General features: G+C 34.8%; 1 protein-coding gene across 1 annotated transcript in view; it reads left to right on the forward strand.

The window, feature by feature from the left end:
• The first annotated feature begins 779 nt into the window (after positions 1-779).
• The window catches only part of LOC145662312 (catalase-like), a 102,476-nt gene continuing 79,073 nt past the window's right edge, over positions 780-24,182 (forward strand). The window contains exons 1-2 of the mRNA XM_081727759.1: positions 780-940; positions 23,888-24,029. Of these exons, the coding sequence (XP_081583885.1) occupies positions 850-940; positions 23,888-24,029 (233 nt within the window). The 5' untranslated portion in view covers positions 780-849. The remainder of the gene's footprint in view (positions 941-23,887; positions 24,030-24,182) is intronic.

Raw genomic sequence — 24,182 nt, forward strand, 5'->3', positions numbered from 1 at the left:
TTTTGTCTCATATAACATGTCTCATATTCTCTTTCATTATTGTTTTTTTAATATGTAATAACTATTTGTATTTATTATTACCTTATTTACCTTATTTATTGACGTACCTTATTTATTGACGTGTCCGATTCATATGCTCGACTTCCTTCGAGCATCATGTATGATTTATAGATGAAAATGAAATGAAATGAAATCAAGCAATTCACACTGGAATTTGTTTATTTGCTTTAACACTGTCCATATGACCTTAAACTAATGCGATCTAAACATGATTTATGAATGTAGTATTCAAATAGAAAGTCAACTTAGTAAATTTAACTACCATCATCATGAAGTCTGCTCCCAGTAAGAAATATTTAATTAATATAGTTTTGATAGATTATGCAGCCCCTCGAAACTTGCCACCCTGTGCAAATGCACGTATTACACATATGGTAGAGAAGACCCTATGGCTACCTATCACTTAGGTCTACAGTTGTATAAGTCTATAAGCCTTATATACGAATAGGATTAACAGTTTGACAATAAATATGGAAATAAAAATCTGTCTTTCAAAATCAGAAATTCAAAACACTGTAATCTTTAACAATATTTTTCCGCTACTAGATTCTAATTACATTTTTTTTTAATTTTACCTCTTTTTGCGACTCCTATGTATTCCTCTCGCAATCCCTTGGTTGAGAAACCCCGTTTTAGAGCATATTAGTGTAGTACACCAATGAAACGGGCTTTGCGTATGGTATACTACATTATGACTTCACTCTGTAGGATCCTGGAGTTATAAGAAGAAGCAATGGAGCCCCTGTTTCCAATAAAACAGACAGTGTCACTGTGGGACCTCGAGGACCAATGGCACTCCAGGATGTTGTCTATTTGGATGAAATGGCCCACTTTGACAGAGAAAGGATACCTGAACGAGTGGTCCATGCTAAAGGATCTGGTAAGTACATAGCATCATACAGAACTTTGGATTGTTTTTTTTTTTTTTCCTTTTTTTAAGGATATTTAGGAATGCGGACAAGGGTTTCCAAGCTCAGAGAACAAAATTATAAATTTTCGTCTTTAAAATTATCGTATATTCGTAATACACGTGTTAATTGTAGAAACAAATATAATACTAATAATAATGTCCATAATATATAATAAACTTATCTAGTGATCTTCAGTTTCGAACTTCAAATCAGCGTCACCATTATTATTATTATTATTATTATTATTATTATTATTATTATTATTATTATTATTATTATTATTATTATTATTATTATTATTCAACAAATATTTACATGAGAAAAACACGCAACATGTATTAATGGAATATTCCTATTTAGACCCACTACAAATTAGACCAAGGGCCAAGGGGGTAATAACTCCCCCCCTAGGGAACTTTTGCCACTATATTAGAAATGTTCCTTAGGGTCCTTAGAATCAAAAAATAGTTGTTGGTCAACATATAATAAGTGCAACACCTGGGTCCTGGGTCCTTAACCCTTTAGCACCGTATTTAGAGACATCGATGCGGGGGATCTGTTTAAATGACCGTAGATCAGACCGTTAGTGCAACACTGGAACAAGTTATACCTCGATCGATTTGTAAAAGTGTAGGCTTTCAGTTTACGTAATGAACGGGACATTTCTGTTTACAAAGGAAAACTAATTAAGGGATATTTAAGAAAATGTCCCTTAAAAACGTCCCTTCTCTCGATTCTTTTAGTTATTACGTGGCAACATTGCAAACTAGGTGAATAATAAAATGTATTTATGTGTTCTATTTTATGTTCAACTTAAACTGAAAATTTAATCCTGATCCATCCAATAATAGCAGAGGAAATATGTTTTTTTATAATTTTCCCAGAGTCCATAATAATAGATTTTCATGGAAGTACGAGTGTGGCTTTGTGTCAATTTTCCGACCGTCAGTGCAACACTGGAACAAGTTATATTTCGATCGATTTGGAAAAGTGTAGACTTTCAGTTTACGTAACGAACGAGACATTTTTGCGTACAAAGGAAAAATAATTGAGGAATATTTAAGAAAATTTCCCTTAAAAAATCTCTTCTCGCCATTATTTTAGTTATTACATGAGTAGTAGGGGCCGGCGTATGTCCAGCCGAGTCAACAAAATTTTTCTTGATTCTGATTGGCTGATAGAGGTCACGTGACTTTAGAACCCGCCCACGCGGGTAATTCAAATTTAGCCACGCCCCCCTGGTCACGTGGTATGACGTTATGAGTCACCCTGCGGGGAAATCCCTCACTCTCTTTATGACCGGGATTTTTTAAATTCGTTTCCTTTTACGGGTAAGATGAAAGCTTTGGTAGGCCCTGGGACTTTTGAAATTCATTCTCTTTTACGAGTAAGATGAGTGCTTTGGTACCTTGATTCTGATTGGTTGATAGAGGTTACGTGATCTTAGGCCCTGGGATTTTTGAAATTCGTTTGCTTTTACGGGTGAGATGAGTGCTTTAATACCTACTGTAGATGCTGATTGGCTAATAGATGTCACGTGATGTTAGGTCCTAGGATTTTTGAAATTCGTTTCCTTTTACGGGTTAGATGAGTGCTTTGGTACCTCGATTTTGATTGGCTGATAGAGGTCACATGACTTAGTCACACCCACGCGAGAAATTCAAATTTTTAGGTTACGTGGTATGACGTCATGAGGCCATGTGATCCACCCATGACTGAGATTTTAGAACTTCGTTTCCTTTTATGGTTATCCCTTTTTTTGATGATGTACTGAAGTTCCCTTGTCGGACTCGGACCCCCAACTTAAATATTATCGTTTCCTTTGAAGGGTCATACGGTTCTTACCTTTACGTGTGGAGATTGTGTATAGAATCTTGTCCTTGAATTAGTATGTCTTTGAAAGGATACATTTATTTTTAACAATGGTGAAAGAGGGGTCCATCCTTGCTTGTAGATTTCATTGTTAGAACTCTTATAAAACATTGTTGTGAGTTTGAGCGATTTTTTAAACGCTCAGCGTTTTGTTGCTCAGTAAGCGCTTCATTGATGGAGACAGTGTTGCCGGATTTTTCTTATTTAAACTGCTCCGATTTTTTTCGAAGTGGTTCATCAGAGTGCAAGAATTTTCAAACTAAAAGTTTTTCGAACCCAAAAAAATTGAAACTAAATTTTTCAAAACTAAAAATTTTTCAAACAAAAAAAATTAAACAAAATTTTCGAACGAAAAAATTAGAAAAAAATTTCAAAAATTTTTTCGGACTAAATTTTCAAACCAAAATTTTTCGAACTAAAAAAATTTGAAACTATAAAAATTTAAAACAAAATTTTTCGAACTAATTTAAAACCAAAATTTTTCGAACTAAAAAAATTTGAAACAAAAAATTTCAAAATTTTTTTCGAGGCAAAAAATGAAAAAAAAATAAAAAAAAATTCGAACTAAATTTTCAAACCAAAATTTTTCGAATTAAAAAATTTGAAACTAAAAAAGATTTCGAACCGTAAAAATTTAAAAAATCAAAAAATTTTGAACTAAATTTTTAAACCAAAGTTTTTCGAACTAAACCAATTTTTAAAAACAAAAGCTTCGAACTAAAAGATCACATCTAAAAGTTTTCAAATTAAACTTTTTCTCGAACTAAATTTTTAAAATTTTTGAACTAAAAAATTAAAAACCAAATTTTGGACACTAAAAAATCTTAAATCAAAATTCTTCAATTAATTTTTCGAACGAAATATTTTCAAACTAATCATTTAAACTAAATCGTGGAAAAATTTTCCACCTGAAATTCTCAAACCAAATTTTCAAGATTAACATTATTTGAAAACGAGTGGTCGGGGTTTCAAGAAATAATAAAACATTTTTTTTTCAACTTCTTGTATTTTAACGAAAGATATTTGCTCTTCTCATACATTTTTATTGACATGATAAGTGGTGAATCTAGGTCAATGAATACATTGAACGTGTCATCCTCGAATCTTGCAGACGTATTCTCTAAAGAAAAAGAATAAGCAATAGATTACTTTATGAATTTCTTTTTTCCTGAAAAATAAAAACGAGTAAATATTGATAAGAGAAATATAACTTACTCGTTAAAGTTGGATATGTACCACTCTTTGGTCAGTTCCCTCTTCCTCCTCGGGTACGATATGACAGCATTTCTTCCACTGATGGTGTTGCTGCTTTATGAACTCCTCTAGGTACGAGATGACTGCATTTTTTCTTGGTGTTGCTGCTTTGTGATCAGGGGGGAAAAAGAAAAAGGAAAAAGACTATGTTACAATGATGGCCTGTAACATTGACACAGGGGGAACATTGATACAAAGTCATACTCATACTTCCGTGAAAATCAATTACAGTGAAACCTCTCTAAAGCGGACAGCCGTGGGGAATCAAAACTGTCCGTTATAGAGAGGTGTCCGCCTCAGAGAGGTATCAATATTTCCTTACGTAAATTAGTAAACAATGTAATGTCCAATTAGAAAAAAATAATTGCATGAATCATGTATTTACGAATATTACCAAAATGATAACCTGCATTATCCTCTGCCATTCAATACTCTATGTTCTAGACACAACATGGAGATAAGATGTTATAGTTTTCTGCACTTTACACTTACCACTACTTACTACGTTTACAGTATGTTCCTTTAATTTGTGGGTTAATTGCAGTCCAGTAGTGTCTTTTTCTTTTTTTAGACAATATGCGTACCCGAGGACAGAAGATACTAAATTTGTCTTCTGCTTGGTCAGAGATTCCAGAGGGACAGTAGAATAACGTGTCCGCAGGCAACTGTCAATCACTTTTGTGTCTAAAACAGGTTGAGTGGGAGTGAAATGCGAGCAAAGGACATGAGGGTGTTGTCAAACAGATAATGCTTCGTCTGGATTGCTGAGCAGACAGTTGAGGAGGCAAAATGTTGTCACAATGCTTCCTTGGTGACATATGTATGAAGTACCGGTACTAAAAATATATTTTTACTGTATTTTTCAACTTGTTTCTAGAGAAAGTGTCCGTAATCCAGAGGTAAATAATACCTATAAAAAACAGAAAATACTGTCCGTGTCCGTACTAGAGAGTGTCCGTTTTATAGAGGTTTGCCAATATGATTTTTCCTATTACAGTGTTTGGGGATTACAAAATATGTCCGTTACGGGAGGTGTCCGCTTTATAGAGGTGTCCGTTAGTAGAGGTTTCACTGTATTATGAACCCTGTGAAGACTATAAAATACATATTTACTCTGCTACTATTTGATGGATCAAGACGAAATTTTTAGTTTAAGTTGAACATGAAACAAAACACCTAAATACATATTATTACTCACCTAGTTTGCAATGTTGCCACTAAACTAATAACTAAAATAATGGCGAGAAGAGATTTTTTAAGGGAAATTTTCTTAAATATTCCTCAATTATTTTTCCTTTGTACGCAGAAGTGTCTCGTTCGTTACGTAAACTGAAAGCCTACACTCTCCCAAATCGATCGAGGTATAACTGGTTCCAGTGTTACACTGACGGTCGGAACATTGACACAAAGTCACACTCGTAGTTCGATGAAAATCTATTATTATGAAATCTGGGAAAACTATTTAAAAAAACATATTTCCTCTACTGTTATTCAATGGATCAAGATGAAATTTTCAGTTTAAGTTGAACATAAAATAGGACACATAAATACTTTTTATTATTCACCTAGTTTGAAGTGTTGCCACGTAATAACTAAAAGAATGGCGAGAAGGGACATTTTCTTAAATGTCTCTCAATTAGTTTTCCTTTGTATACAGAAATATCCCGTTCATTACGTAAACTGAAAGCTTACACTCTTACAAATCGATCGAGGTATAACTTGTTTCAGTGTTGCACTAACAATCTGATCTACGGTCATTTAAAGAGATCCCATCGATGTCTCTAAATATACACGAGTGCTAAAGGGTTAAGGGCCTCAGGACCCAGGTGTTGCACTTATATGTTGACCAACTACTATATTTTGATTCAAAGGACCCTAAGGAACATTTCTAATATAGTGGCAAAAGTTCCTTAGGGGGGAGTTATCACCCCCTTGGCCCTTGGTCTAAATAGTTTGAAGAGCAGTTCATATTTTCTTCTGTCTGGGATTTGCAGGAGGGATGAGGGGAATTTCCTTCTCAGTTGTTGTTTTCATTTCCTACATATTTGAAAAGGGGGAGAGAGAGAAAAAGTAAGTACATTCTTACTGGTAACCAAGGGCACCGATTTCTCTGTAAATTTGGGGGGAGGCACATTCAGATGCAAAAGGCATATATATGAGGATTTTAAGACAAATTGCATTCAAATTATGACAAATATTGTATATTCATAAATACAATGCGGGGGCCCACATGAGCTTTGGGGGCTTCGGGCCCCTCGGCCCCCCAGGATCGGCGCCCTTGCTGGTAACTGTCAAATTTCTTCGATAAGCGTTTGTTACTTGCATCTGCCACTTTAAAGTAAGTACAATACTGCATTTAATTAATGCATCACGTGATAATGACTTCACTAGAAATGTTAATGCTCAAGAAGGAACTTCAAATGAATCAACACAAGATATTAAATATTGTATTCTATACAGTGTTATATTAAGGAGGGCTTCAGGGCTTAAACACTCACCGAAATTTTATCGCAACTTTTTATTGGTATATATATATATATATATATATATATATATATATATATATATATATATTGCAGAATGTTCACATTTCCAGGAATAAAGTTCCGAAACAAGCAAAGGCCCCCGAAACAAAATCGTAAATACCCCATTGATTCTATGAAATAGAAAATTCAACTAAAATTACACAGAAATATTATTTTCTACTGTATGGTAGCGTTTGGTAAATTTATATACAGTGAAACCTCTGAATAACGGACACCAATGGGACATGAATTTTTGTCCGTTATTGAGAGGTGTCCGTTACACAGAGGTTACAGAAATTTAATCTCACAACGGTATGCAAATACTCTATTTAGTACGTACTTGAATTAGTGGGAGGGATGGAGAAATTCATTTCTGTTAAATAATATTATTGCTGAGGGATGTGTTAATATATTCGTATACCGGTACTGCAAAAGATAGTGCGGGTATGTTAATTTTCTTAAGTGCATGTCATCACCCTGTAAGCGTTCCTCATTTATTTCGAATTCTCAGAACCTTCTGAAAAGATGCGTTAGGAACCAAGTAATCGGCTAAACTCTTTTGTTTAGTGAAAAATGCATACTTTTTCCTCTACAAGGGTAATAAAACTCATTAGCAAGTATCCTCTGAGAATCCACAGTACGGTTGCAGAAGAAACGTGTGTGTGTTTGTGTACTGGCGCGGTATCTTCGTTGGCGGAATTAATGAAAAGGCATATGGGAGTGCATATTTTTATTGATCCAGCCCCAATCACAAAGAATACTTCCTTAGAGAAAATGAAAAAAGAAGCCGGGGAAATTCCAACCCAGACTTGTTCCAGTATCATAAGTAAAAGAAAAATGTTGCTTTTCCAAGAAATGTAAGAGAGGAAACATTGCTCGTTGAAAAAGTTATTGTAAAACAATGGTTGTTTTTTATCTATGAAATTGTCGGGAAAGATGGAAGGCCCAGAGGCAAAAGGATTAAATTTGTTAGGAAAGAGAAGATTGTTCGCATAGAATTCTTGGCCATACAAACTGACCCTGCATGAAGGTATTGAAGGTTTCCTAGGATTTCCACCAGAAAGCAATTTATTGCGGGCAGAAAAAAGAATAATTTCAAATTCAGCTTGAAGCTGTTCTGTTTGATGATGCACCAGGTCTAGACTTCATGATAGATATACTTGTGAGGAATAATATATCGTAGAACTGAGAATAATTCCTGTCCGTTATGAAGAGGTTATTGAAACGTCTGGGGAAAAAAAGAACTGTCCGCGTCCGTATCGGAGAGTGTCCGTAAAAGGGAGGGTTTTGTTCCATAAGGGAACATATAATTTTGCCGGGACAAAAAGTTGTGTCCGTATTATAGATGTGTCCGTTATTGAGAGGTGTCCGTTCAGGGAGGTTTCACTGTATATGTTTAATGTATTAGACATATTCTACAAGCTATTATGGCCAATGTAGGAAAAAAGCTACTTTGAATAACTCTTAAGGGAACATACCTAAATTAAATTATCACCAATAGAAACACCGAAACTTCTTACTCTGTATCAGTGTTGCCACAGTCCTAGCTCTGAAGTGGGCTGAAAAATAGTACCAAATTGAATCAAAAAGGGCTGAATTCATTATTTTATACCAGTATAATAGATGGCTCTATAACACGATACTAAAAGAGGTAGTTCTAGAACACCGTAACCCCTTCTTCCAAGAATCCAAACCAAGAAAGTGCTCTTTCTAAAACTTACTTTTTTAAAAACATCCAAATAGGAGGACCCCGAACAACCATGGAAGTAGATGAAACTTCTCTCGCACGATGAAACTTTTCCCGCAAATATAACTGAGGCCGCTAAAATTAAATGGGAAAACAGTTATCATCTTCGGTATGTATTGTAAGGAATCCAAACGTGCCTTTATTTCGAATTGACCAATAAACAAAAACGGTATTATGGCCATATATATGGGCGCCCATCAGGGGGGCAAGATGGGGCGCTTGCCTCCCTAGAGGAAATTGTACTTCAGAATATCGAAAACCCAATATAATTTTTACATTAGTTACAGCAAAATTTGAAACTATTTTTGAAATGTCGCTTATACTTGCCCCCCCTTGGAAACCACAATATGGGTGCCCTTGGCCATATATGAAAAAATATATGAAACGAGGAACAGATCAATCATCTCCGAGTTCGTGTGTAAACAGTACGTTAAAATAAAATATTAAAATATAAGTTATTGCACCATATTCTCGCTTATTTCACGACCGAAGGAGGATAATAGAACGTAAGAAGAATATAACGTAAGTAAACTCACATTTGTAAAAAAAAAAAAAAAAAAAAAAGTAAAACCAGTCCAGGATTCTAGAACCTTCCCTGAAAGACATCACAACACATTATTAATAAATGGTGCTGAATTGGGTAGAATTGTACCAACTTTTTCACAAAAGGGGCTGAAAATGCCAGCGTGGTACCAACGGGCCGATGAATAACAAAAAGGACTGAACTTGGTCCAATTGTACCAAGTGTGGCAACAGTGCTCCGTATTAAGGATAAGATTTTATAACATATTAGCATTGAAAGATGCCTTTAACGCTAAAACTAAACTAACAGAGGCGAGCCTCTGTACCTTCCTAACAATACATGCAATCTCCAACGGTAATACAGTAGATTTTCTCCCTGAGCAGCAAAACCCGTAAAGCTGTCTAGCGAGCTGGTGAGGCTCAGACGGAAGAGTATCCAAGTGTTTTCAACCTACTATTTTGTTACGAAGAACCCGAAATGTTGAAGTATTGGCTATTTTATAAGAAACCAAAGATAAAGAAAATATACAGTGAAAAACAGGATAGGCCCGGCCTCAGAGCCTTATAATGCGCTGCGCCACTGTTCATATTTTTCTAGCGTTACAGTATTCGGAATATGAGCTAATGTTGTCAGTTAAATTCCTCTGTTACAACTTCAAAAATTAGTGAGAAGTTCAATCTTAACTCCAGAGTTGCAAATTATCCATTCTGAGAAACCTATACAAAACCACTAAAAATGCCTATTTTCTTTCTTCGTTATAACTTCTACTCCTGTAGTACGAATGCGTTGCAGGTTTTAATGTATTACCGTATTGTTAGCTCCATCTAAAAAACTAGAGAACATAAATTATTGATTAGGAGTACCCACCCAACTTAATAACCAAATGATGTTGGCCCACGGTTGATTTTTGCTAGAATCACCATTTTTCAACGGTTGTTAATATGTTGATGACGTTTGCTTTGCTGCAGTAGTTTTCAATCAACCCATTTCCACCGAAAAAAAAAAAATGCACAACCAGTTTTCAACTTAACCAAAAGAATAAACATTACTCTTACAGCAAGTATTCGTAGGTTGAATTCAACGAAATTAGCAACCATTAATTGTAGTTCAATTGAAAATGATAATTCGTTGGTTGAAATCAACGGTTTTGACTCCCTTAAAATGCTTGTGTTGCACAGTTCTTTTACGTCCAAGCAGGCCCGTATCCAGGGGTGTCTAGAGGGTACCCCCCTAAATTTTTGCTGGTTTCAACTAAAATTTTCACGGTAGGCTTGCAAATGAACTAAAATATGGTTGGATCGGCCCATCCCCTAACTTCAGCCGAGCCCACCTATATTTTTGAACTGGCTACCGGCCTGCGTCCAAGCACGAAAAATCAACTATAATCATCATAAGGGTATGTCCATGGTAACTCACGTTACGTAATGACTTATATTTTGAAGGATACTAACCACAATAAACTTAAAAGCTCCTTTTTTTTAAAAAAAAAAGGAAAGCTGTCATATTTATACAGATAATTACCAAATATCGTCATTTTATATGATACAGCAAACCTAGGAGAAAAGAAAATACTATAATAACTCACGTTACAAATTTTTACCCTACATTCAGAACCTGTGATTTTTAGTACATTTTCTTTTGTCCTGGCATAGCTATTGCATGAAATTACTATGTACGGTAGGGACACACACAATTTAATTATGACAAAAAATATTAAATTTTTATTTACATATTATGACTACTTATTTTAGTGGAATACGCACAGAGTCGGCTAACTTACGTTACATTTGTCAACGATCTTTTATTATTAAGTATAAGCAACATAAATTTATAATAACTTGAAATAAGCACAGTTTAATTAAGTTGAACATTGAACTTTACTTTAAGAAAAGGTTTCATCAGTTATATGAAATTTTACTTGGGATACCGACAGAAAAAAAGTAAGACCTATGTAATAATAAATAAGGCTTGTATAATATAATCAACATTAAAACTTAGTAGATGAAAGGTAACCTACGGGAAAAATAGGAAAATAGTAATTCTCTGAAAAAAATTAATGATGCTAGCTACATACAACTATATATATATATATATATATATATATATATATATATATATATATATATATATATATATATATATTTTATCAAAAGAACAAGTTGACTAAAAATTATATTTCTTTCATGAATTTTTGTCCCTATTTCCGTAGACATACCCATAAGATAAAATATACCGGTAACCAAAAATACGAAACAAATTTCTTCGTTTGTTACATCCACATTCAAAGTTCTGTTAAATGTAATATCATCTAATGTATGGCATGGTTGATATAGAATTACATGTATTCCTTTAGCTTTCCTACTGTACTTTAACAGAAATGCATTAGGCTAAGTCAGCAGGGGGCCACATATTCTTTTTAGATCCGGACCTCCAGATGGGTTAATCCGGCTCTGTTTTATTGTATTATGTAAAACTAATAATTTGTGATTTCATATGTGAACATGAGTTGCGCATTCTGAAGTGTCAGACTGTAGCCGTAAGACGGGGTTACGTTGCACAAAATATGAAAAGAGTTTCACAGTCCTCTGTCGGCAAAACCATGAACAATAAAGAGAATGTTTCAACTGCCATCGTAAGATAGAACATCTAACTGTATTTTGGCTATAATGTTGATGGTTAACATTAGTTCTAATTACCCGGAGGATTTGTTGCTGTAGAGGTATGGAAAGCAGTCACTGTAAAGACCGCCAAAATTTGAGAGATATCACGTACAAGTATTTTCGTCAAATTTAAGTTAGTTCCGTAGAATACTACTGTGTATAATGGGACTTTGATGCAATAGTTGAAACTGAAATGTGAAACGTTTTAAAGTCACAAAAAAGTAAAACTGAGAGAAGGCAGTTTAAGCCTCTACTCGGGGTTACTTTGCATTGGTTCAAAATACCGCTTAGATAGGAGATTATTACTACTGTGGAACCTCTTGCATTCCAAATTTAAGTAAGTTTCGTATTTAGGTAGATGCCGGAATGAATTTCTTGTTCGAAAATAAGTTATGAACAGTGGTGGATCCAGAAAAATAGTTTGAGACAGGCTTCACTCACAAAGGCTTCGGCTTTTTTTTCTTTGGCAATCACTAGACTTTTGGGGCGGGGGTCTTGCAGCTTATACGCATAGGAATGACTCATATTAGCATAGGAATGATTAACATTATATTTTGTGAAAAGAAATCATGCAATTTGGTTGGGCTTCAGCCTGAAAGTCACAAAACCTGTAAAAATTCCACTGATTACGGTTGGGATGATATTCTTGGACATAAGGAATAACCAAGGCAAATCAATTCACGGGGATTTTTTTTTCTGTTCCTGACTTGGCATTTTTGTGGGACATATCCTAAACTATTAGAATGTGGGACTATTAGAAATGTGCCCAGTACCTTATGTACTACCATGAGCAAAATAAATGACGCGTCTCTTTATTTTGAAGTTTTTTGAAAATATCTCCGTTTTCTTTATATGTTCGAAATTTCGGAAGGTTTCCCCAGCAGGACAGGTTAATAACAAACCCGTTTTTAATATTTGTGTTAGATATTAGCTTAAAATAAAGAAATTAGAAGCAAAAAGCATTAAATCGACAGAAATCTCGAGAATTACCAACTCTGCTAAAGTGGGAAATTTTCAAGAACGCGAGGGAATTCTGCAGTTCAACACGAAGCAGCGACATCTATGTCATTGAGAGAAGCGTGGATTAGATCTACAAACGAAAATTTTAACGAAATATTTCTAGTATGTCTTATTATATGCATTATCAGCGAACTCCAAATATATGAATCTATGCTAAGTATTAACGTATAGATAGTGCAAATAGTGGAAATTACCTATGGAAAAAGACGAATTGTTAGCCCAATCGTAATGAAAAATCGTCTTTACTGTAGAACAGGTTCAGCTTACGTAAGAGAGCAAATAGCTCAGTTAGGTAAAGCAATGAGTTTGTATACCGAAGGTAGACGGTTCGAATCCCGTGAAAGTACTGTTGTCATTTTTAACACTAAGGTTATTTTATTTCTTTTTTATTTGGGAAAGAATCAAATTGTAACATATGTGTAAAACTCATGACGATACCAAAAAAAAAAAAAAAAAAAAAAGAGAGAGAGAAAATATCGTCGCATTTGCATTAGTGTCTCTAATTTTTGTTTGCAAACAGATTCGTAATTATTTCCCCTGTGCTCACTGATGCATAACGAATGTTTTCCAGTAAATGTTAATTCTAATTTGGAGAATTTTATAGTTTCACAATGTTTCTCACTACATAGTCTTCTATCTACGTGTTTGGATATTTTGATAACAGATTTCCCTATTAAATGTTTAATTTTCTCTATAAATATTTGTCTTAAATTGAAATTGTTTTGAATTTACTATATAAGCAAAGTTGCCCGAAGGAGGGGAGCTCAAGTAATAGATATTCTACGTAAAAGCAACCTATTGTAGAATGATGATGCTTCTTACCTTCAGCACATAATCTTAACGTTAGAGAGTCAGAGAGAGAAAAATCCTGTTTTTTCCTCCTCTATGACCACCCATCTTAAACCTCTACATATCATTGTTCGTCTCACATAATTTCGGCTCTCCAAAGACATTCATATTTATTATTATTATTATTATTATTATTATTATTATTATTATTATTATTATTATTATTATTATTATTATTATTATTATTATTATTATTATTATTATTAATAATGAATATGCCACCCTTACATAATGTTGTAACTTTACACATCTTAGTTTAAAGTGCTTTCTTTAGTAATAATTTGAGCAACCACGTCACAAAATTTAAAATGTATGAGGGGGCACGACGTTTTATTTCCCCTCCTCTCTTTTCAGCACCCTCCAACAGAAGGTATATAATTTCTGAGGGCAGACAAAATGAATAAGAAATATATTTAGAGCATCCTTTCCTCCTTCGTGAATGTAATATCACGTAGCATTTTTTATTCTACTGCAGACGACCCTAGGCCGTTATGGTTAGGTAACAAAAGAAATACCTAATATATTTATAGCGCCCCTTATCTGTAATATTACCTCTTCTTTATTTGTTCGAGGCTTCCTTACACAACCAAGGGTGACAAAAAGAATAGGAAAAGTGTCTAAAGATTACAAAAGACTTTATATTTTGTCAGAAACAAGGCAGTATATACACAACATTGCTTTCGTTAACAAGTGTTTCACCCTTGAGTCGCTTATAAAATTATGCAGAATAACTTTTGCCGATCATTGTTCTAGAGGGATTTGTCCAGGATGGTTTGGTGTCGAGCTAATAACGATAAGTATATTTATTTACATCACTGTTAAAGAAATAGCAAACTTTCTGAAAGGAACTTACTTAGGAAACAGATCTTCCTTCTACTTAGCCAGAGCCCACTCTGAAAAATTGCATTTGGCATTCTGAGTGAAAGTTCTATGGGACTATTAGAAAATTATATTCCCGTTTTCACGCTGATGGTAGAATTTCTTAAACAGTTATTGAATTACGTTCGAAGGGTAGGCGTAAATAGCGCCCCCGCAACAATGTGGCGTGGGGACCGCACAAGCTGCAAGGCCAAAAAATATACAGAAAGTACGCAGAGGCGGAGCAGGCCAAATTTTCACACGGGCAAAGTGACTTTTTGGCGCCCTTCCCCTAGTAGTAGCCTATATTTTACATTTTATCATAGTGTTTTTAATAGTTTAAACCAGGAGCATCATTTCAGATTTTGCTTTGGGGGGGGGGGGCAAGACCTCTTGATATAAGTAAAATTTCGCGTTTTTCACTGATTTACTACTATTCTAATGATAAAATCTATATACATCTCAAACTCACGGGGGGCAAATGCCCCTCCCTGCCCTCCCTAAATGACGCCCCTGTTTTAAACCCATTTTCAAAAAGAAATCCATTACCTAGGAAAAGTTCACAAAGAATATGGCCCGCTATAAACAATACCAACTCCACCCCCCCTGGTCTAGTGGCAAGCACGCCTGCCTTCTGTGGTACCGGGTCCAATTCCCGGTGGATTACTGTTGAACGATAAAAGTGGTTCGGATTCCACTATAATTAGTATCCACATCTCCCATGCCCATTAAGGCATAACCGTGGAACGCTAAACTCAAGCAAACAAACAAACAATACTTAATTCCCGGCACTCTTTATTCTACATGCCATCTCTCAATTTTTCGATACAGCCCCCTTAGTACTATGAAACTCTCTTCTTCCATAGTGAAATGGAAAAAGATCATATAATTGCCACTACTTTACAAGAATATAAACCAAAAACGTCAGTAGAAAGCACATTATAAAATTTACTTTTTGAGGCTCGTTTTGGTGCCCCTCTTTCTCTGGCGCCCCGGGCAGTCGCCCGGCCCTTAGTCCGCCCTTGAAAGTACGGACGCATAACTAAGAACTGCGGAGGAGAGGTTAACCTTCATGTTATGCCACTGGTTTGACGTGTTTGAAATGTTCAGTAAGTGATCAGTTGGTGAAATAATTTCGACGGTTACTGATGTTTAAAGTTTAGCTAAGACAAAGCTACCTAATCAAATACATTTGATATCGCGATGTCACAATTTGATTTTTCCTCACATAAAAAAGATAAAAACAATAGTAATAAAAACCCTTACTCGTACTGGGCTCCTAACTAACTAACGACCTAATTCTTACAGACTAGTTGCTCTGACCAACTGAGTTTCGATTTCTTACGCGAAAGAAGTCTGTTATATTAAGAGGCATGCTTTTCATTATCAGAACTGTTCGAAGTAATACGAACATGGCTTAAGAACAGGGACGGAACTGAATTACCACTCGATTGACCTTGAGGGCAAATCACCAAAGCGTAACTATAAACGTAAGTTCAGCATGCATTTCTCTGGAGTTGTGTTTAGTATTCCTATCTGCCAGTCATGCTTGTTCGTAGGAGTAATATGTTACAAACCTAACCTTTCGATAGAGCACAATGACAGAGAATCAAAATTAATGAATTCTTGCCCTTGTGAACTTGGGATACCACCATGTGCAATAAAACTGTCTCGTCTTCTGAAGTGATATTTTATCGAAAATAACTCGTTTTCCTTTATATATCCGAAGTTTTTGAGGGTTTCAAAATGAGGAAACGTTAGTGACAAACAAGGAGGCATTTAGGGGTGGGTCCAGGTGGTCCGGACTCCCCTCTGAAATCCCACCTTCTCTGTAAATTTAGCCTAAATTTAAGGATTATCTTTTAAATTTTATTATAATTTATCCTAATATTGAAGTCGGACTTCTCCCGAAATAAATTACTGCATACGTGCCTGCTGACAATTGAGCAGGGAATTCTAACAGCCAGCCATTTTATTTAAATCGTAGTAAACCCTGTAACCGAGCGTTAACGTGAAGACAAAGCTTGGTCCATTGGTAAAGTGTTGGAAGAATATAAACTCAATATTCGTAGGTTCGAATCTATCCACTCACCATAACATTTTGTTCTTATGTGTAACGATGAAATAAGAAAGAAAAAATGTATAACCGTTAAGACAAAACTTCAACCAAGTCTGAAGAGAACAATACTAAAATAGTAATACAATGACGTCAACCAAAAATTATTTCATGTAGCGTTTGGACGAAATTACAGCTGTTAACAATTGCAGAAATAAAAACAGGCTGTAATGCAGTCTAGACTTCTGAATGCATTTACTTCCTGAAAACTTCCGTCTCGTCATTGGTATGCCGTTAATCATTGTAAAACCTTTCAATTGGAAGTGAAATGACACAAACTAAAACAGTTTTAAATCAATAAATGTCTATGTGTAAAAGTAGGTGTCTTTTATCTGTAGTTCTGAGTTCCTTTTACTTTGAAGTGACAAATGAGAGAAGAAAGTATGGTGTTCGAAAAAAAAATCAAATTTGAGATTTCAACGAATTTACACGTATTATAGCCCCTAACACCGAAAAAGTTATTTTTCGATACATGTCCATCAGTTCGTCCGTCCGTTCGCTACACTTTTCTGTGCACTCGCCTAGAAGCCATACCTGAAGCCATACCTCGCCTAGAAGCCATACTTGAACATACCGTAAATTAGTTGAAAAATTTACGGTATGTTCAACTTATCTGCACCAAATTTTAGTTTAAGATTTTCATAGTATTTCCTATAGTTTTTTTTTTATTTCCCTCCTACTCCCAAAACAAGGGTAGTTTCCTGTACGATGAAAATAAAAAAAAGATATTTTCTCATAACTGGCTCTAACGATCTTGTTTTCTTTCTTTTTTTATAAATCAATATTTAATTAGCAACCCTATTTTGTGGTATAAGGCATTTATCTGAGAAAAATCTACAAGGGGTAGTTTATACTAAGGGGGTGAGTTTTTTCTCAGTGATTTTCTCAAAATGGACTCAAATATTTTCGTTCATATTTCATAAATAAAGATTTCATTAATAACTTATCAATATGGCATAACTCGTTTGTCCTAAAAAAAAATGCGAGGGGTAGTTTATTCTTGGTGGAGTGTTGTCTGGGCGATTTTCTCAAAAACGACTCAAATGAGTTTATTCATATTTCAAAAATAAATATTTCGTTAATAACCGAACAATATGGCAAAACTCGTTTGTCCTGAAAAAATATGCGAGGGGTAGTTTACTCTTGGGGGTGTTTTTCCTCCACGGTTTTCTCAAAAATGAGTCAAGCAATTTTCAGAAATAAATATTTCATTAAAAACCTAGTAATATGGAATAACTCGCTTACCCTGAAATAATCCTCAAGAGATAGTTTATTCGGGGAGTTATTTTTCCCTCACGATTTTCTCAAAAATTACTCGGACAATTTTATTGATAATTCATAAATAAGTATTTCATTAATAACCCTATATTTTAGTATAAGTCATTTCTATGAAAAACAATTACAACGGATAGTTTATTTTTGAGGTCAAGGTTTTTTCCCCGACAATTTTCTCGAACGACAGGGACTCCTGACGTGTTCTTTTTGAACGACTTTCCCAAAGTGACTCATTTGATTTTTTTCATATTTCATAAACAATGATTGCATTAATTGGTCTATTATATGTCTAATGAAAATGTGCTCAAAGTGTGAGTTAGTTTTGTAGTATGGATTTTCTTCAATCGAAGGTTTTTATTCGATAATCTGACATTCGATGTATTTGAATAATACGATAATTTTATTCGTATTATCCAAATACACACTTCAGTAACAACTGCGGCCTAACACAGTTAAGAAATTGAATTGAAAAAGTTTAGTGCGGTGGCCCTGTAATTGAATATTTTTTGAGAAACTCCCTAGCTTTTTGTGGTAAACTCAGGCTTTTCTTTTTCGAGCGACAAAAGAGAGAAGAAAATATAGTGATTGTGAAAATAATATCAAATTCAGATTTCAACGGATTTACATGTTTCATGGCGTCTACATACCGAAAATGTGACTTTTTGACACCCGTCCTTCCGGTCCGTCCGTTCGGCACACTTTTATATGCACTCGCCTAGAGGCCATACCGTTCAACTTATCTACACCAAATTTTAAACTTAGGGTTTACTTAGTATTCTTACAGGAGCTTTTCCATTTTTTCCTACCACCTAAAATAAGTGTGGTTTACAAACAGCCGAAAATCGAAAAACGCTATTTTCTCAAAAATGGTTTTAACAATTTTATTTATTTTTCATTAATCAATATTTAATTAACAACCCTATATTGCAGTATCAGATATTTCTCTTAGAAAAATTTACGAGGGGTAGTTTATTCTTGGAGGTGACTTTTTCTCGACGATTTTCTCAGAAAAGACCCTGGCGAATTTTGTACACACTTCATAAATAAATATTTGACCTTACAACATGGTATACGTCAATTGACCTGAAAAATATATGAGTAGTAGTTTATTCTTGGACTTGAATTTATTCCCAGTGAGTTTCTCAAACACGACCAGTTGGCAACCCTGTATCTCGACAACGAAGCTGAAATCGAAAACTGCAAGAGGACCATTTGTCTCCTTTTGATGTCACGAATCACCTCCCGAAGTTTGTGGACATCTTACAGGTTCACCCTTAATGAAGCTTCTTTTCGAAAAGTTAACTATTAACTTTAGGCATTGTTTATCTTTTTTTAAATCACAAATGTCGTTATTAATTTTAAGGCAGAGAACTACTTCTGAGAGAATAGATCTTGAAAAATAATTTTAAAACTTAGACTTTTGTTTTCGAGACATTCCAGACAAGACGAGACATTTTACAAGCTATCTCGTGTCCAAAACATTTGCCTCGTATTATCTTGGATGTCACAAAGCGCGTCTTGTCTCTTTCTCGAGACATGTCTTATCTCGTGCGCATTCGTTAACACTTGGGAAGGATTATCTTTCTACTCAAAGCATTGTTTTTATAATGGTTGCATATTTATGATAATTGCTGTCCACATAAATTACAGTCCTTTCAGTTGAATTAATTTTTATTATTATTATTATTGAAATTGCAATATCTAGTTTAACGTTGGACGATTATGCACCTATGCTAAGGGAGAATGATGATGAATGAAATGGTGAAATGAAGAAAGTGGGAGGAAAATGGAAAATCTCAAGAAAACACATACCCATGCACACGGTATTTGTCCACCTCAAATTTCACTTGGCACGAAGTGGAATCGAGCCACGGACCCCCTGCACCAAAGGTCCCTGCAATGCTTTATTATTATTATTATTATTATTAATAATAATAATAATAATAATAATAATAATAATAATAATAATAATAATAATAATTGAAGCGAGCTTAACGAGTTTCAACCGTACGACTCAACCAACGTTTGGGTGCCTGTTCGTTCGTCTGCTCCTCTCATAAAAGACATTTCATTTTAATGAAACTAGTAAGTGCCTTCTTTTAGCTCTGCGAAGTAACTATTGCTTGGAATATGAATCTGCAAAACATAAGAGGTAAAATTAACCAAATGGTGCAAGTTTCCACTTACATATACAAAACAATTTTGCAATATCAACTACGTGAATCTTGTCCCATAAAGAAGCCGAAACCCCTACACCGAAGAGCCCTCCGAGATTTGATCATTGTCCACACGGACTGAAATTGTCATTTGAAGCCAAGACTTTAATATGAAGCCAATAATTTCTTCAAAATAGACGAAAAATTCGGAAGTTATAAGCATTTTCATATTTTTGCCTTTTCCCATAAGGGAGCCGTAGCCCCCTATACTGAAGACCCCCCCCGGAGATTTGATCATTGTCCACTCGGACTGAGTTTGTCATTTGGAACCAACACTTTAATACGAAGCAAAATACTTCTTTAAAATAGACGAAAAATTCGAAAGTTATAAACATGTTAATAATTTTGCCTTTTCTCATAAGGGGGCCGTATTAGCCTACACTGAAGAGCCCCACGAGATTTGATCATTGACCACTTGGACTGAAATTCTCATTTGAAACCAAAACTTTAATATGAATCCAAAAATTAAACTTTTACATTAATTTAAACTGACTGGGTTCCAGTTCCCCCCACTATTGTTTAGTTTAGTTAACTGGTAATTTGTGACAGCTTCACATCATCAAAAGAATGTTTCACTTCCCCTCCCCTCCCCCAGGAGTTCGTGCTGGATCCACCACTTGAATCAATAGACACTCTTCCTATTCTTTTTGTCATCCTTGATTGTGTAGGGGCTCCCTCGTATAAATAAAGAAGCGGTAATATTACAATCAAGGGGCGCTATATATTAGGTATTTTTTTAGTTACCTACCCCTAACCGCACAGGGCCATCTTTCGTAGAATAAAAAATATTACGTGATATTCCAATCATGAAAGGGGAGAGGATGCTGTAAATATATTTCTTATTCATTTTGTCTGTCCTGCTTATCAAAAATTACTTTCTGTTGGAAGGCTACTGAAATGAGAGGGGCAAATTAAAAAGTCGTACCCCCTCCTACATGGTTGCTCAAATAAGTACTAAAGAAAGCATTTTAAACTAAGATATTTAAGATTTAAACTAGGAAACTAAGATATCCTACATTATGTAAGGATGGCATATTCAGGATTATTATTATTATTATTATTATTATTATTATTATTATTATTATTATTATTATTATTATTATTATTATTTGAATGTTTTTGGAGCACCGAAATTTTGTGAGACGAACAATGATATGTAGAGGTTTAAGATGGGTGGTCATAGAGGAGGAAAAACCAGGATTTTTCTCTGTCTGACTCTCTAACGTATAGATTATGTGCTGAAGGTAAGAAGCATCATCATTCTACAATAGGTTGCTTTTACGTAGAATATCAATTACTTGAGTTCTCCTCCTTCGGTCTACTTACCTTATGTAGTAAATTCAAAACAATTTCAATTCAATACAAATACATTGTAAAACTTTTCCGTAATTAAACATCTAGGGAAAATTAAACATTTAATAGGGAAATCTGTTATCAAAATATCCAAACACGTAGATAGAAGACTATCTAGTGAGAAATATTGTGAAACTTTATAAAATTCTCCAAATTAGAATTAACATTTACTGGGAAACATTTGTTATGCGCCAGCGAGCATATGGTGAGCAGTGAGCACAGGGGAAATAATTACGAAACTGTTTGCAAACAAAATTAGGGACGCTAATGCAAGTGCGACAACAGCATTTTTTCTTTTTTTGGTATCGTCATGAGTTTTACACGTACGTTACAATTTGATTCTTTCCCAAATAAAAAAATAAAAAAAATAACCGTAGTGTAGTGATAAAAATGATAACGGCACTTCCACGGGATCGAACCCGCTACCTTCAGCATACAGACTCGTTGCTTTAACTAACTGAGCTACTTGTTTTCTTACGTGAAGTGAGCCTGTTCCGGTAAAGACGATATTTCATTACGATCGTCCTACCAATTCGTCCTTTTCCATAGATAATTTCCACTATTTGCTCTATCTTTATGTTAATACTTAGCATATATTCATATATTTGGAGTTTGCAGATAATGCATATAATAAGACATACTAGAAATATTCGTTAAAAGTTTAGTTTGTAGATTTAATCCACATTTCTCTCAATGACATAGATGTCGCTGCTTCGTGTTGAACTGCAGAATTCCCTCGTGTTCTTGAAAATTTCCCACTTTAGCAGAGTTGGTAATTCTCGAGATTTCTGTCGATTTAATGTTTTTTGCTTCTAATTTCTTTATTTTAAGCTAATATCTAACACAAATATTAAAAACGGGTTTGTTATTAACCTGTCCTGCTGGGGAAACCTTCCGAAATTTCGAACATATAAAGAAAACGGAGATATTTTCAAAAAAAACTTCAAAATAAAGAGACGCGTCATTTATTTTGCTCATGGTAGTACCTCTGAGAGAGAAATCACATGGATGACAAGTGATAGTCACATTCTATGTCCGCACCTAAGCACATGCCTGACATTTACCTGGGGAACATGCCTAGTATATTTTTAGATATGTTCCCCATGCTGTAAGCGTCAATGAACCACAAAATTACTCCCCCAAAATGTGTTAAATCGCCTATATGCGTAATGTGTTTACATTAAGGTGAGTTTAAGAAACACTTTAAACAAATAATAATGAAAAAAATACCCCAGGGTGGGCGCCAACCACCAATCTTTAGAATACTAGCCGCGTGCTCTTCCGACTTGGCTATGTAGGCCATAAAGTTAACGTCGCTTGTACAGGGATAAATTGTTGCGGTCTTTTGAATTTGGCTAATCAGAGTGCTCTTTAATCGCATATATTCGACGATAACCGTTTGGGATCAGATAAAATCTTCTCGCCATGTAATTTTATAACAAAATGGCGAGTGTCTATTTACTTTATTTCACGGTTCATCCATATTCACTTTCAAATGATCGCCGATAATTGCCATCTAATAAAGTTGATGCGTTTGTTGCTTCTAGTACACAATCGCTTAGAAAAAGAAGCAACAAATGCATTAAATGTGGGAGATGAATTTAGAAACCTAAATGGCGCATACCTAGCACATCTTGTGCTGTTACGGTATCTGAAACAGTATGTACCTAAAGGACGTACTTAGAACATGACAGATATGTGTCTCAAGTGACGACATAAAAACAAATGACTGTTAGAGTGCGAAACTAAGCCAGGTAATAAATGTTATATTTGTGGTACATAGTTGCAAATATCAATTAGGTGTAACCAGTACCTAAAACTGTAGGTAGCTGAAGTACATACTTAGCACATAAATATCATATGTGCCAAGTGTCGGGTACCTAAAAAGTAGCTGGGACGCCTAAATGGCACATGGCTAGCACATCGTGTGCTGTTAGGGTTCATACTAAGTATCAATACCGGTACTCTCATTCTAATATCAATATCTGTAGACTGCATGCAGTTTTGTGTAGAAAGTAAAATTATAAATACTGAAGGGAAAACATTGCATAGAAACATTATGTTCGTATGTTGAATATACTTTTTTGTATGTTGTGCAAAGTAATCCCACTTGTGGTTTCAAAAGTTTATAGTTCAATAACTGTGGTCACAGTGAATGTTTACTAGTGAAGTTGCACTAATGTTTTCCTTATATATCTAGCTACATATTATATGTTTAAAATACTGTTCTAAATCATTACGCTTTAAAGTTACATCCGATTTTGTTTAAAATTCCTTAAATCTTGTGCAAAGTAACCCCCTCTTACGGTAGCCCAAAAAGTAACCTGTCGCCCAATTTGAAATTTTTGAAGCGAGGATACTTTTAAAAATCGCCCACTCAGCTACTTGTAACCCAATCTGACAACACTGACGGAGAAATTGTGTTGAAAGAGATCAGCGAAATTCAGACTGCTTTATGCTGTACCATTTGTGTTAGTACCTCTCAGTGAACATATTACCGTGAGTGCTAATTTGATTTTGTGCGATATAAATACTAAAGTGATGATGTAGGTGAAACTGTAAATGCACGTCTTATATAATCTCAATGTTGAAAATGGCAGTGTAATTCTATGCACACAAGACTTTTGCTTTCTTCTTTTGTATTGCAGGTGCATTTGGATACTTCGAAGTGACTCACGACATTACACGATACTCAAAAGCTTGTATATTCTCCGAAGTTGGAAAGCGTACTCCTGTCGCTGTTAGATTTTCAACTGTTATAAAGGAAAAAGGATCTGCGGACACAGTTAGGTATGCATGCTAAATATTTATCATTATCAGGATTTCGATAGGATATGTCCATCAAGTGGCGACATTTGGATGTCCAAAAGACTTTCTCTGATTACCCCGTAAAGAACTCAGGAAGTTCTGTTTCAGGAACATAAGAATTTTTGTAGATAGCCA

Source organism: Thermobia domestica, chromosome 10 (genome assembly GCF_964235325.1).
Source record: "Thermobia domestica chromosome 10, izTheDome1.hap1.1, whole genome shotgun sequence".
NCBI classification, from domain to species: domain Eukaryota; kingdom Metazoa; phylum Arthropoda; class Insecta; order Zygentoma; family Lepismatidae; genus Thermobia; species Thermobia domestica.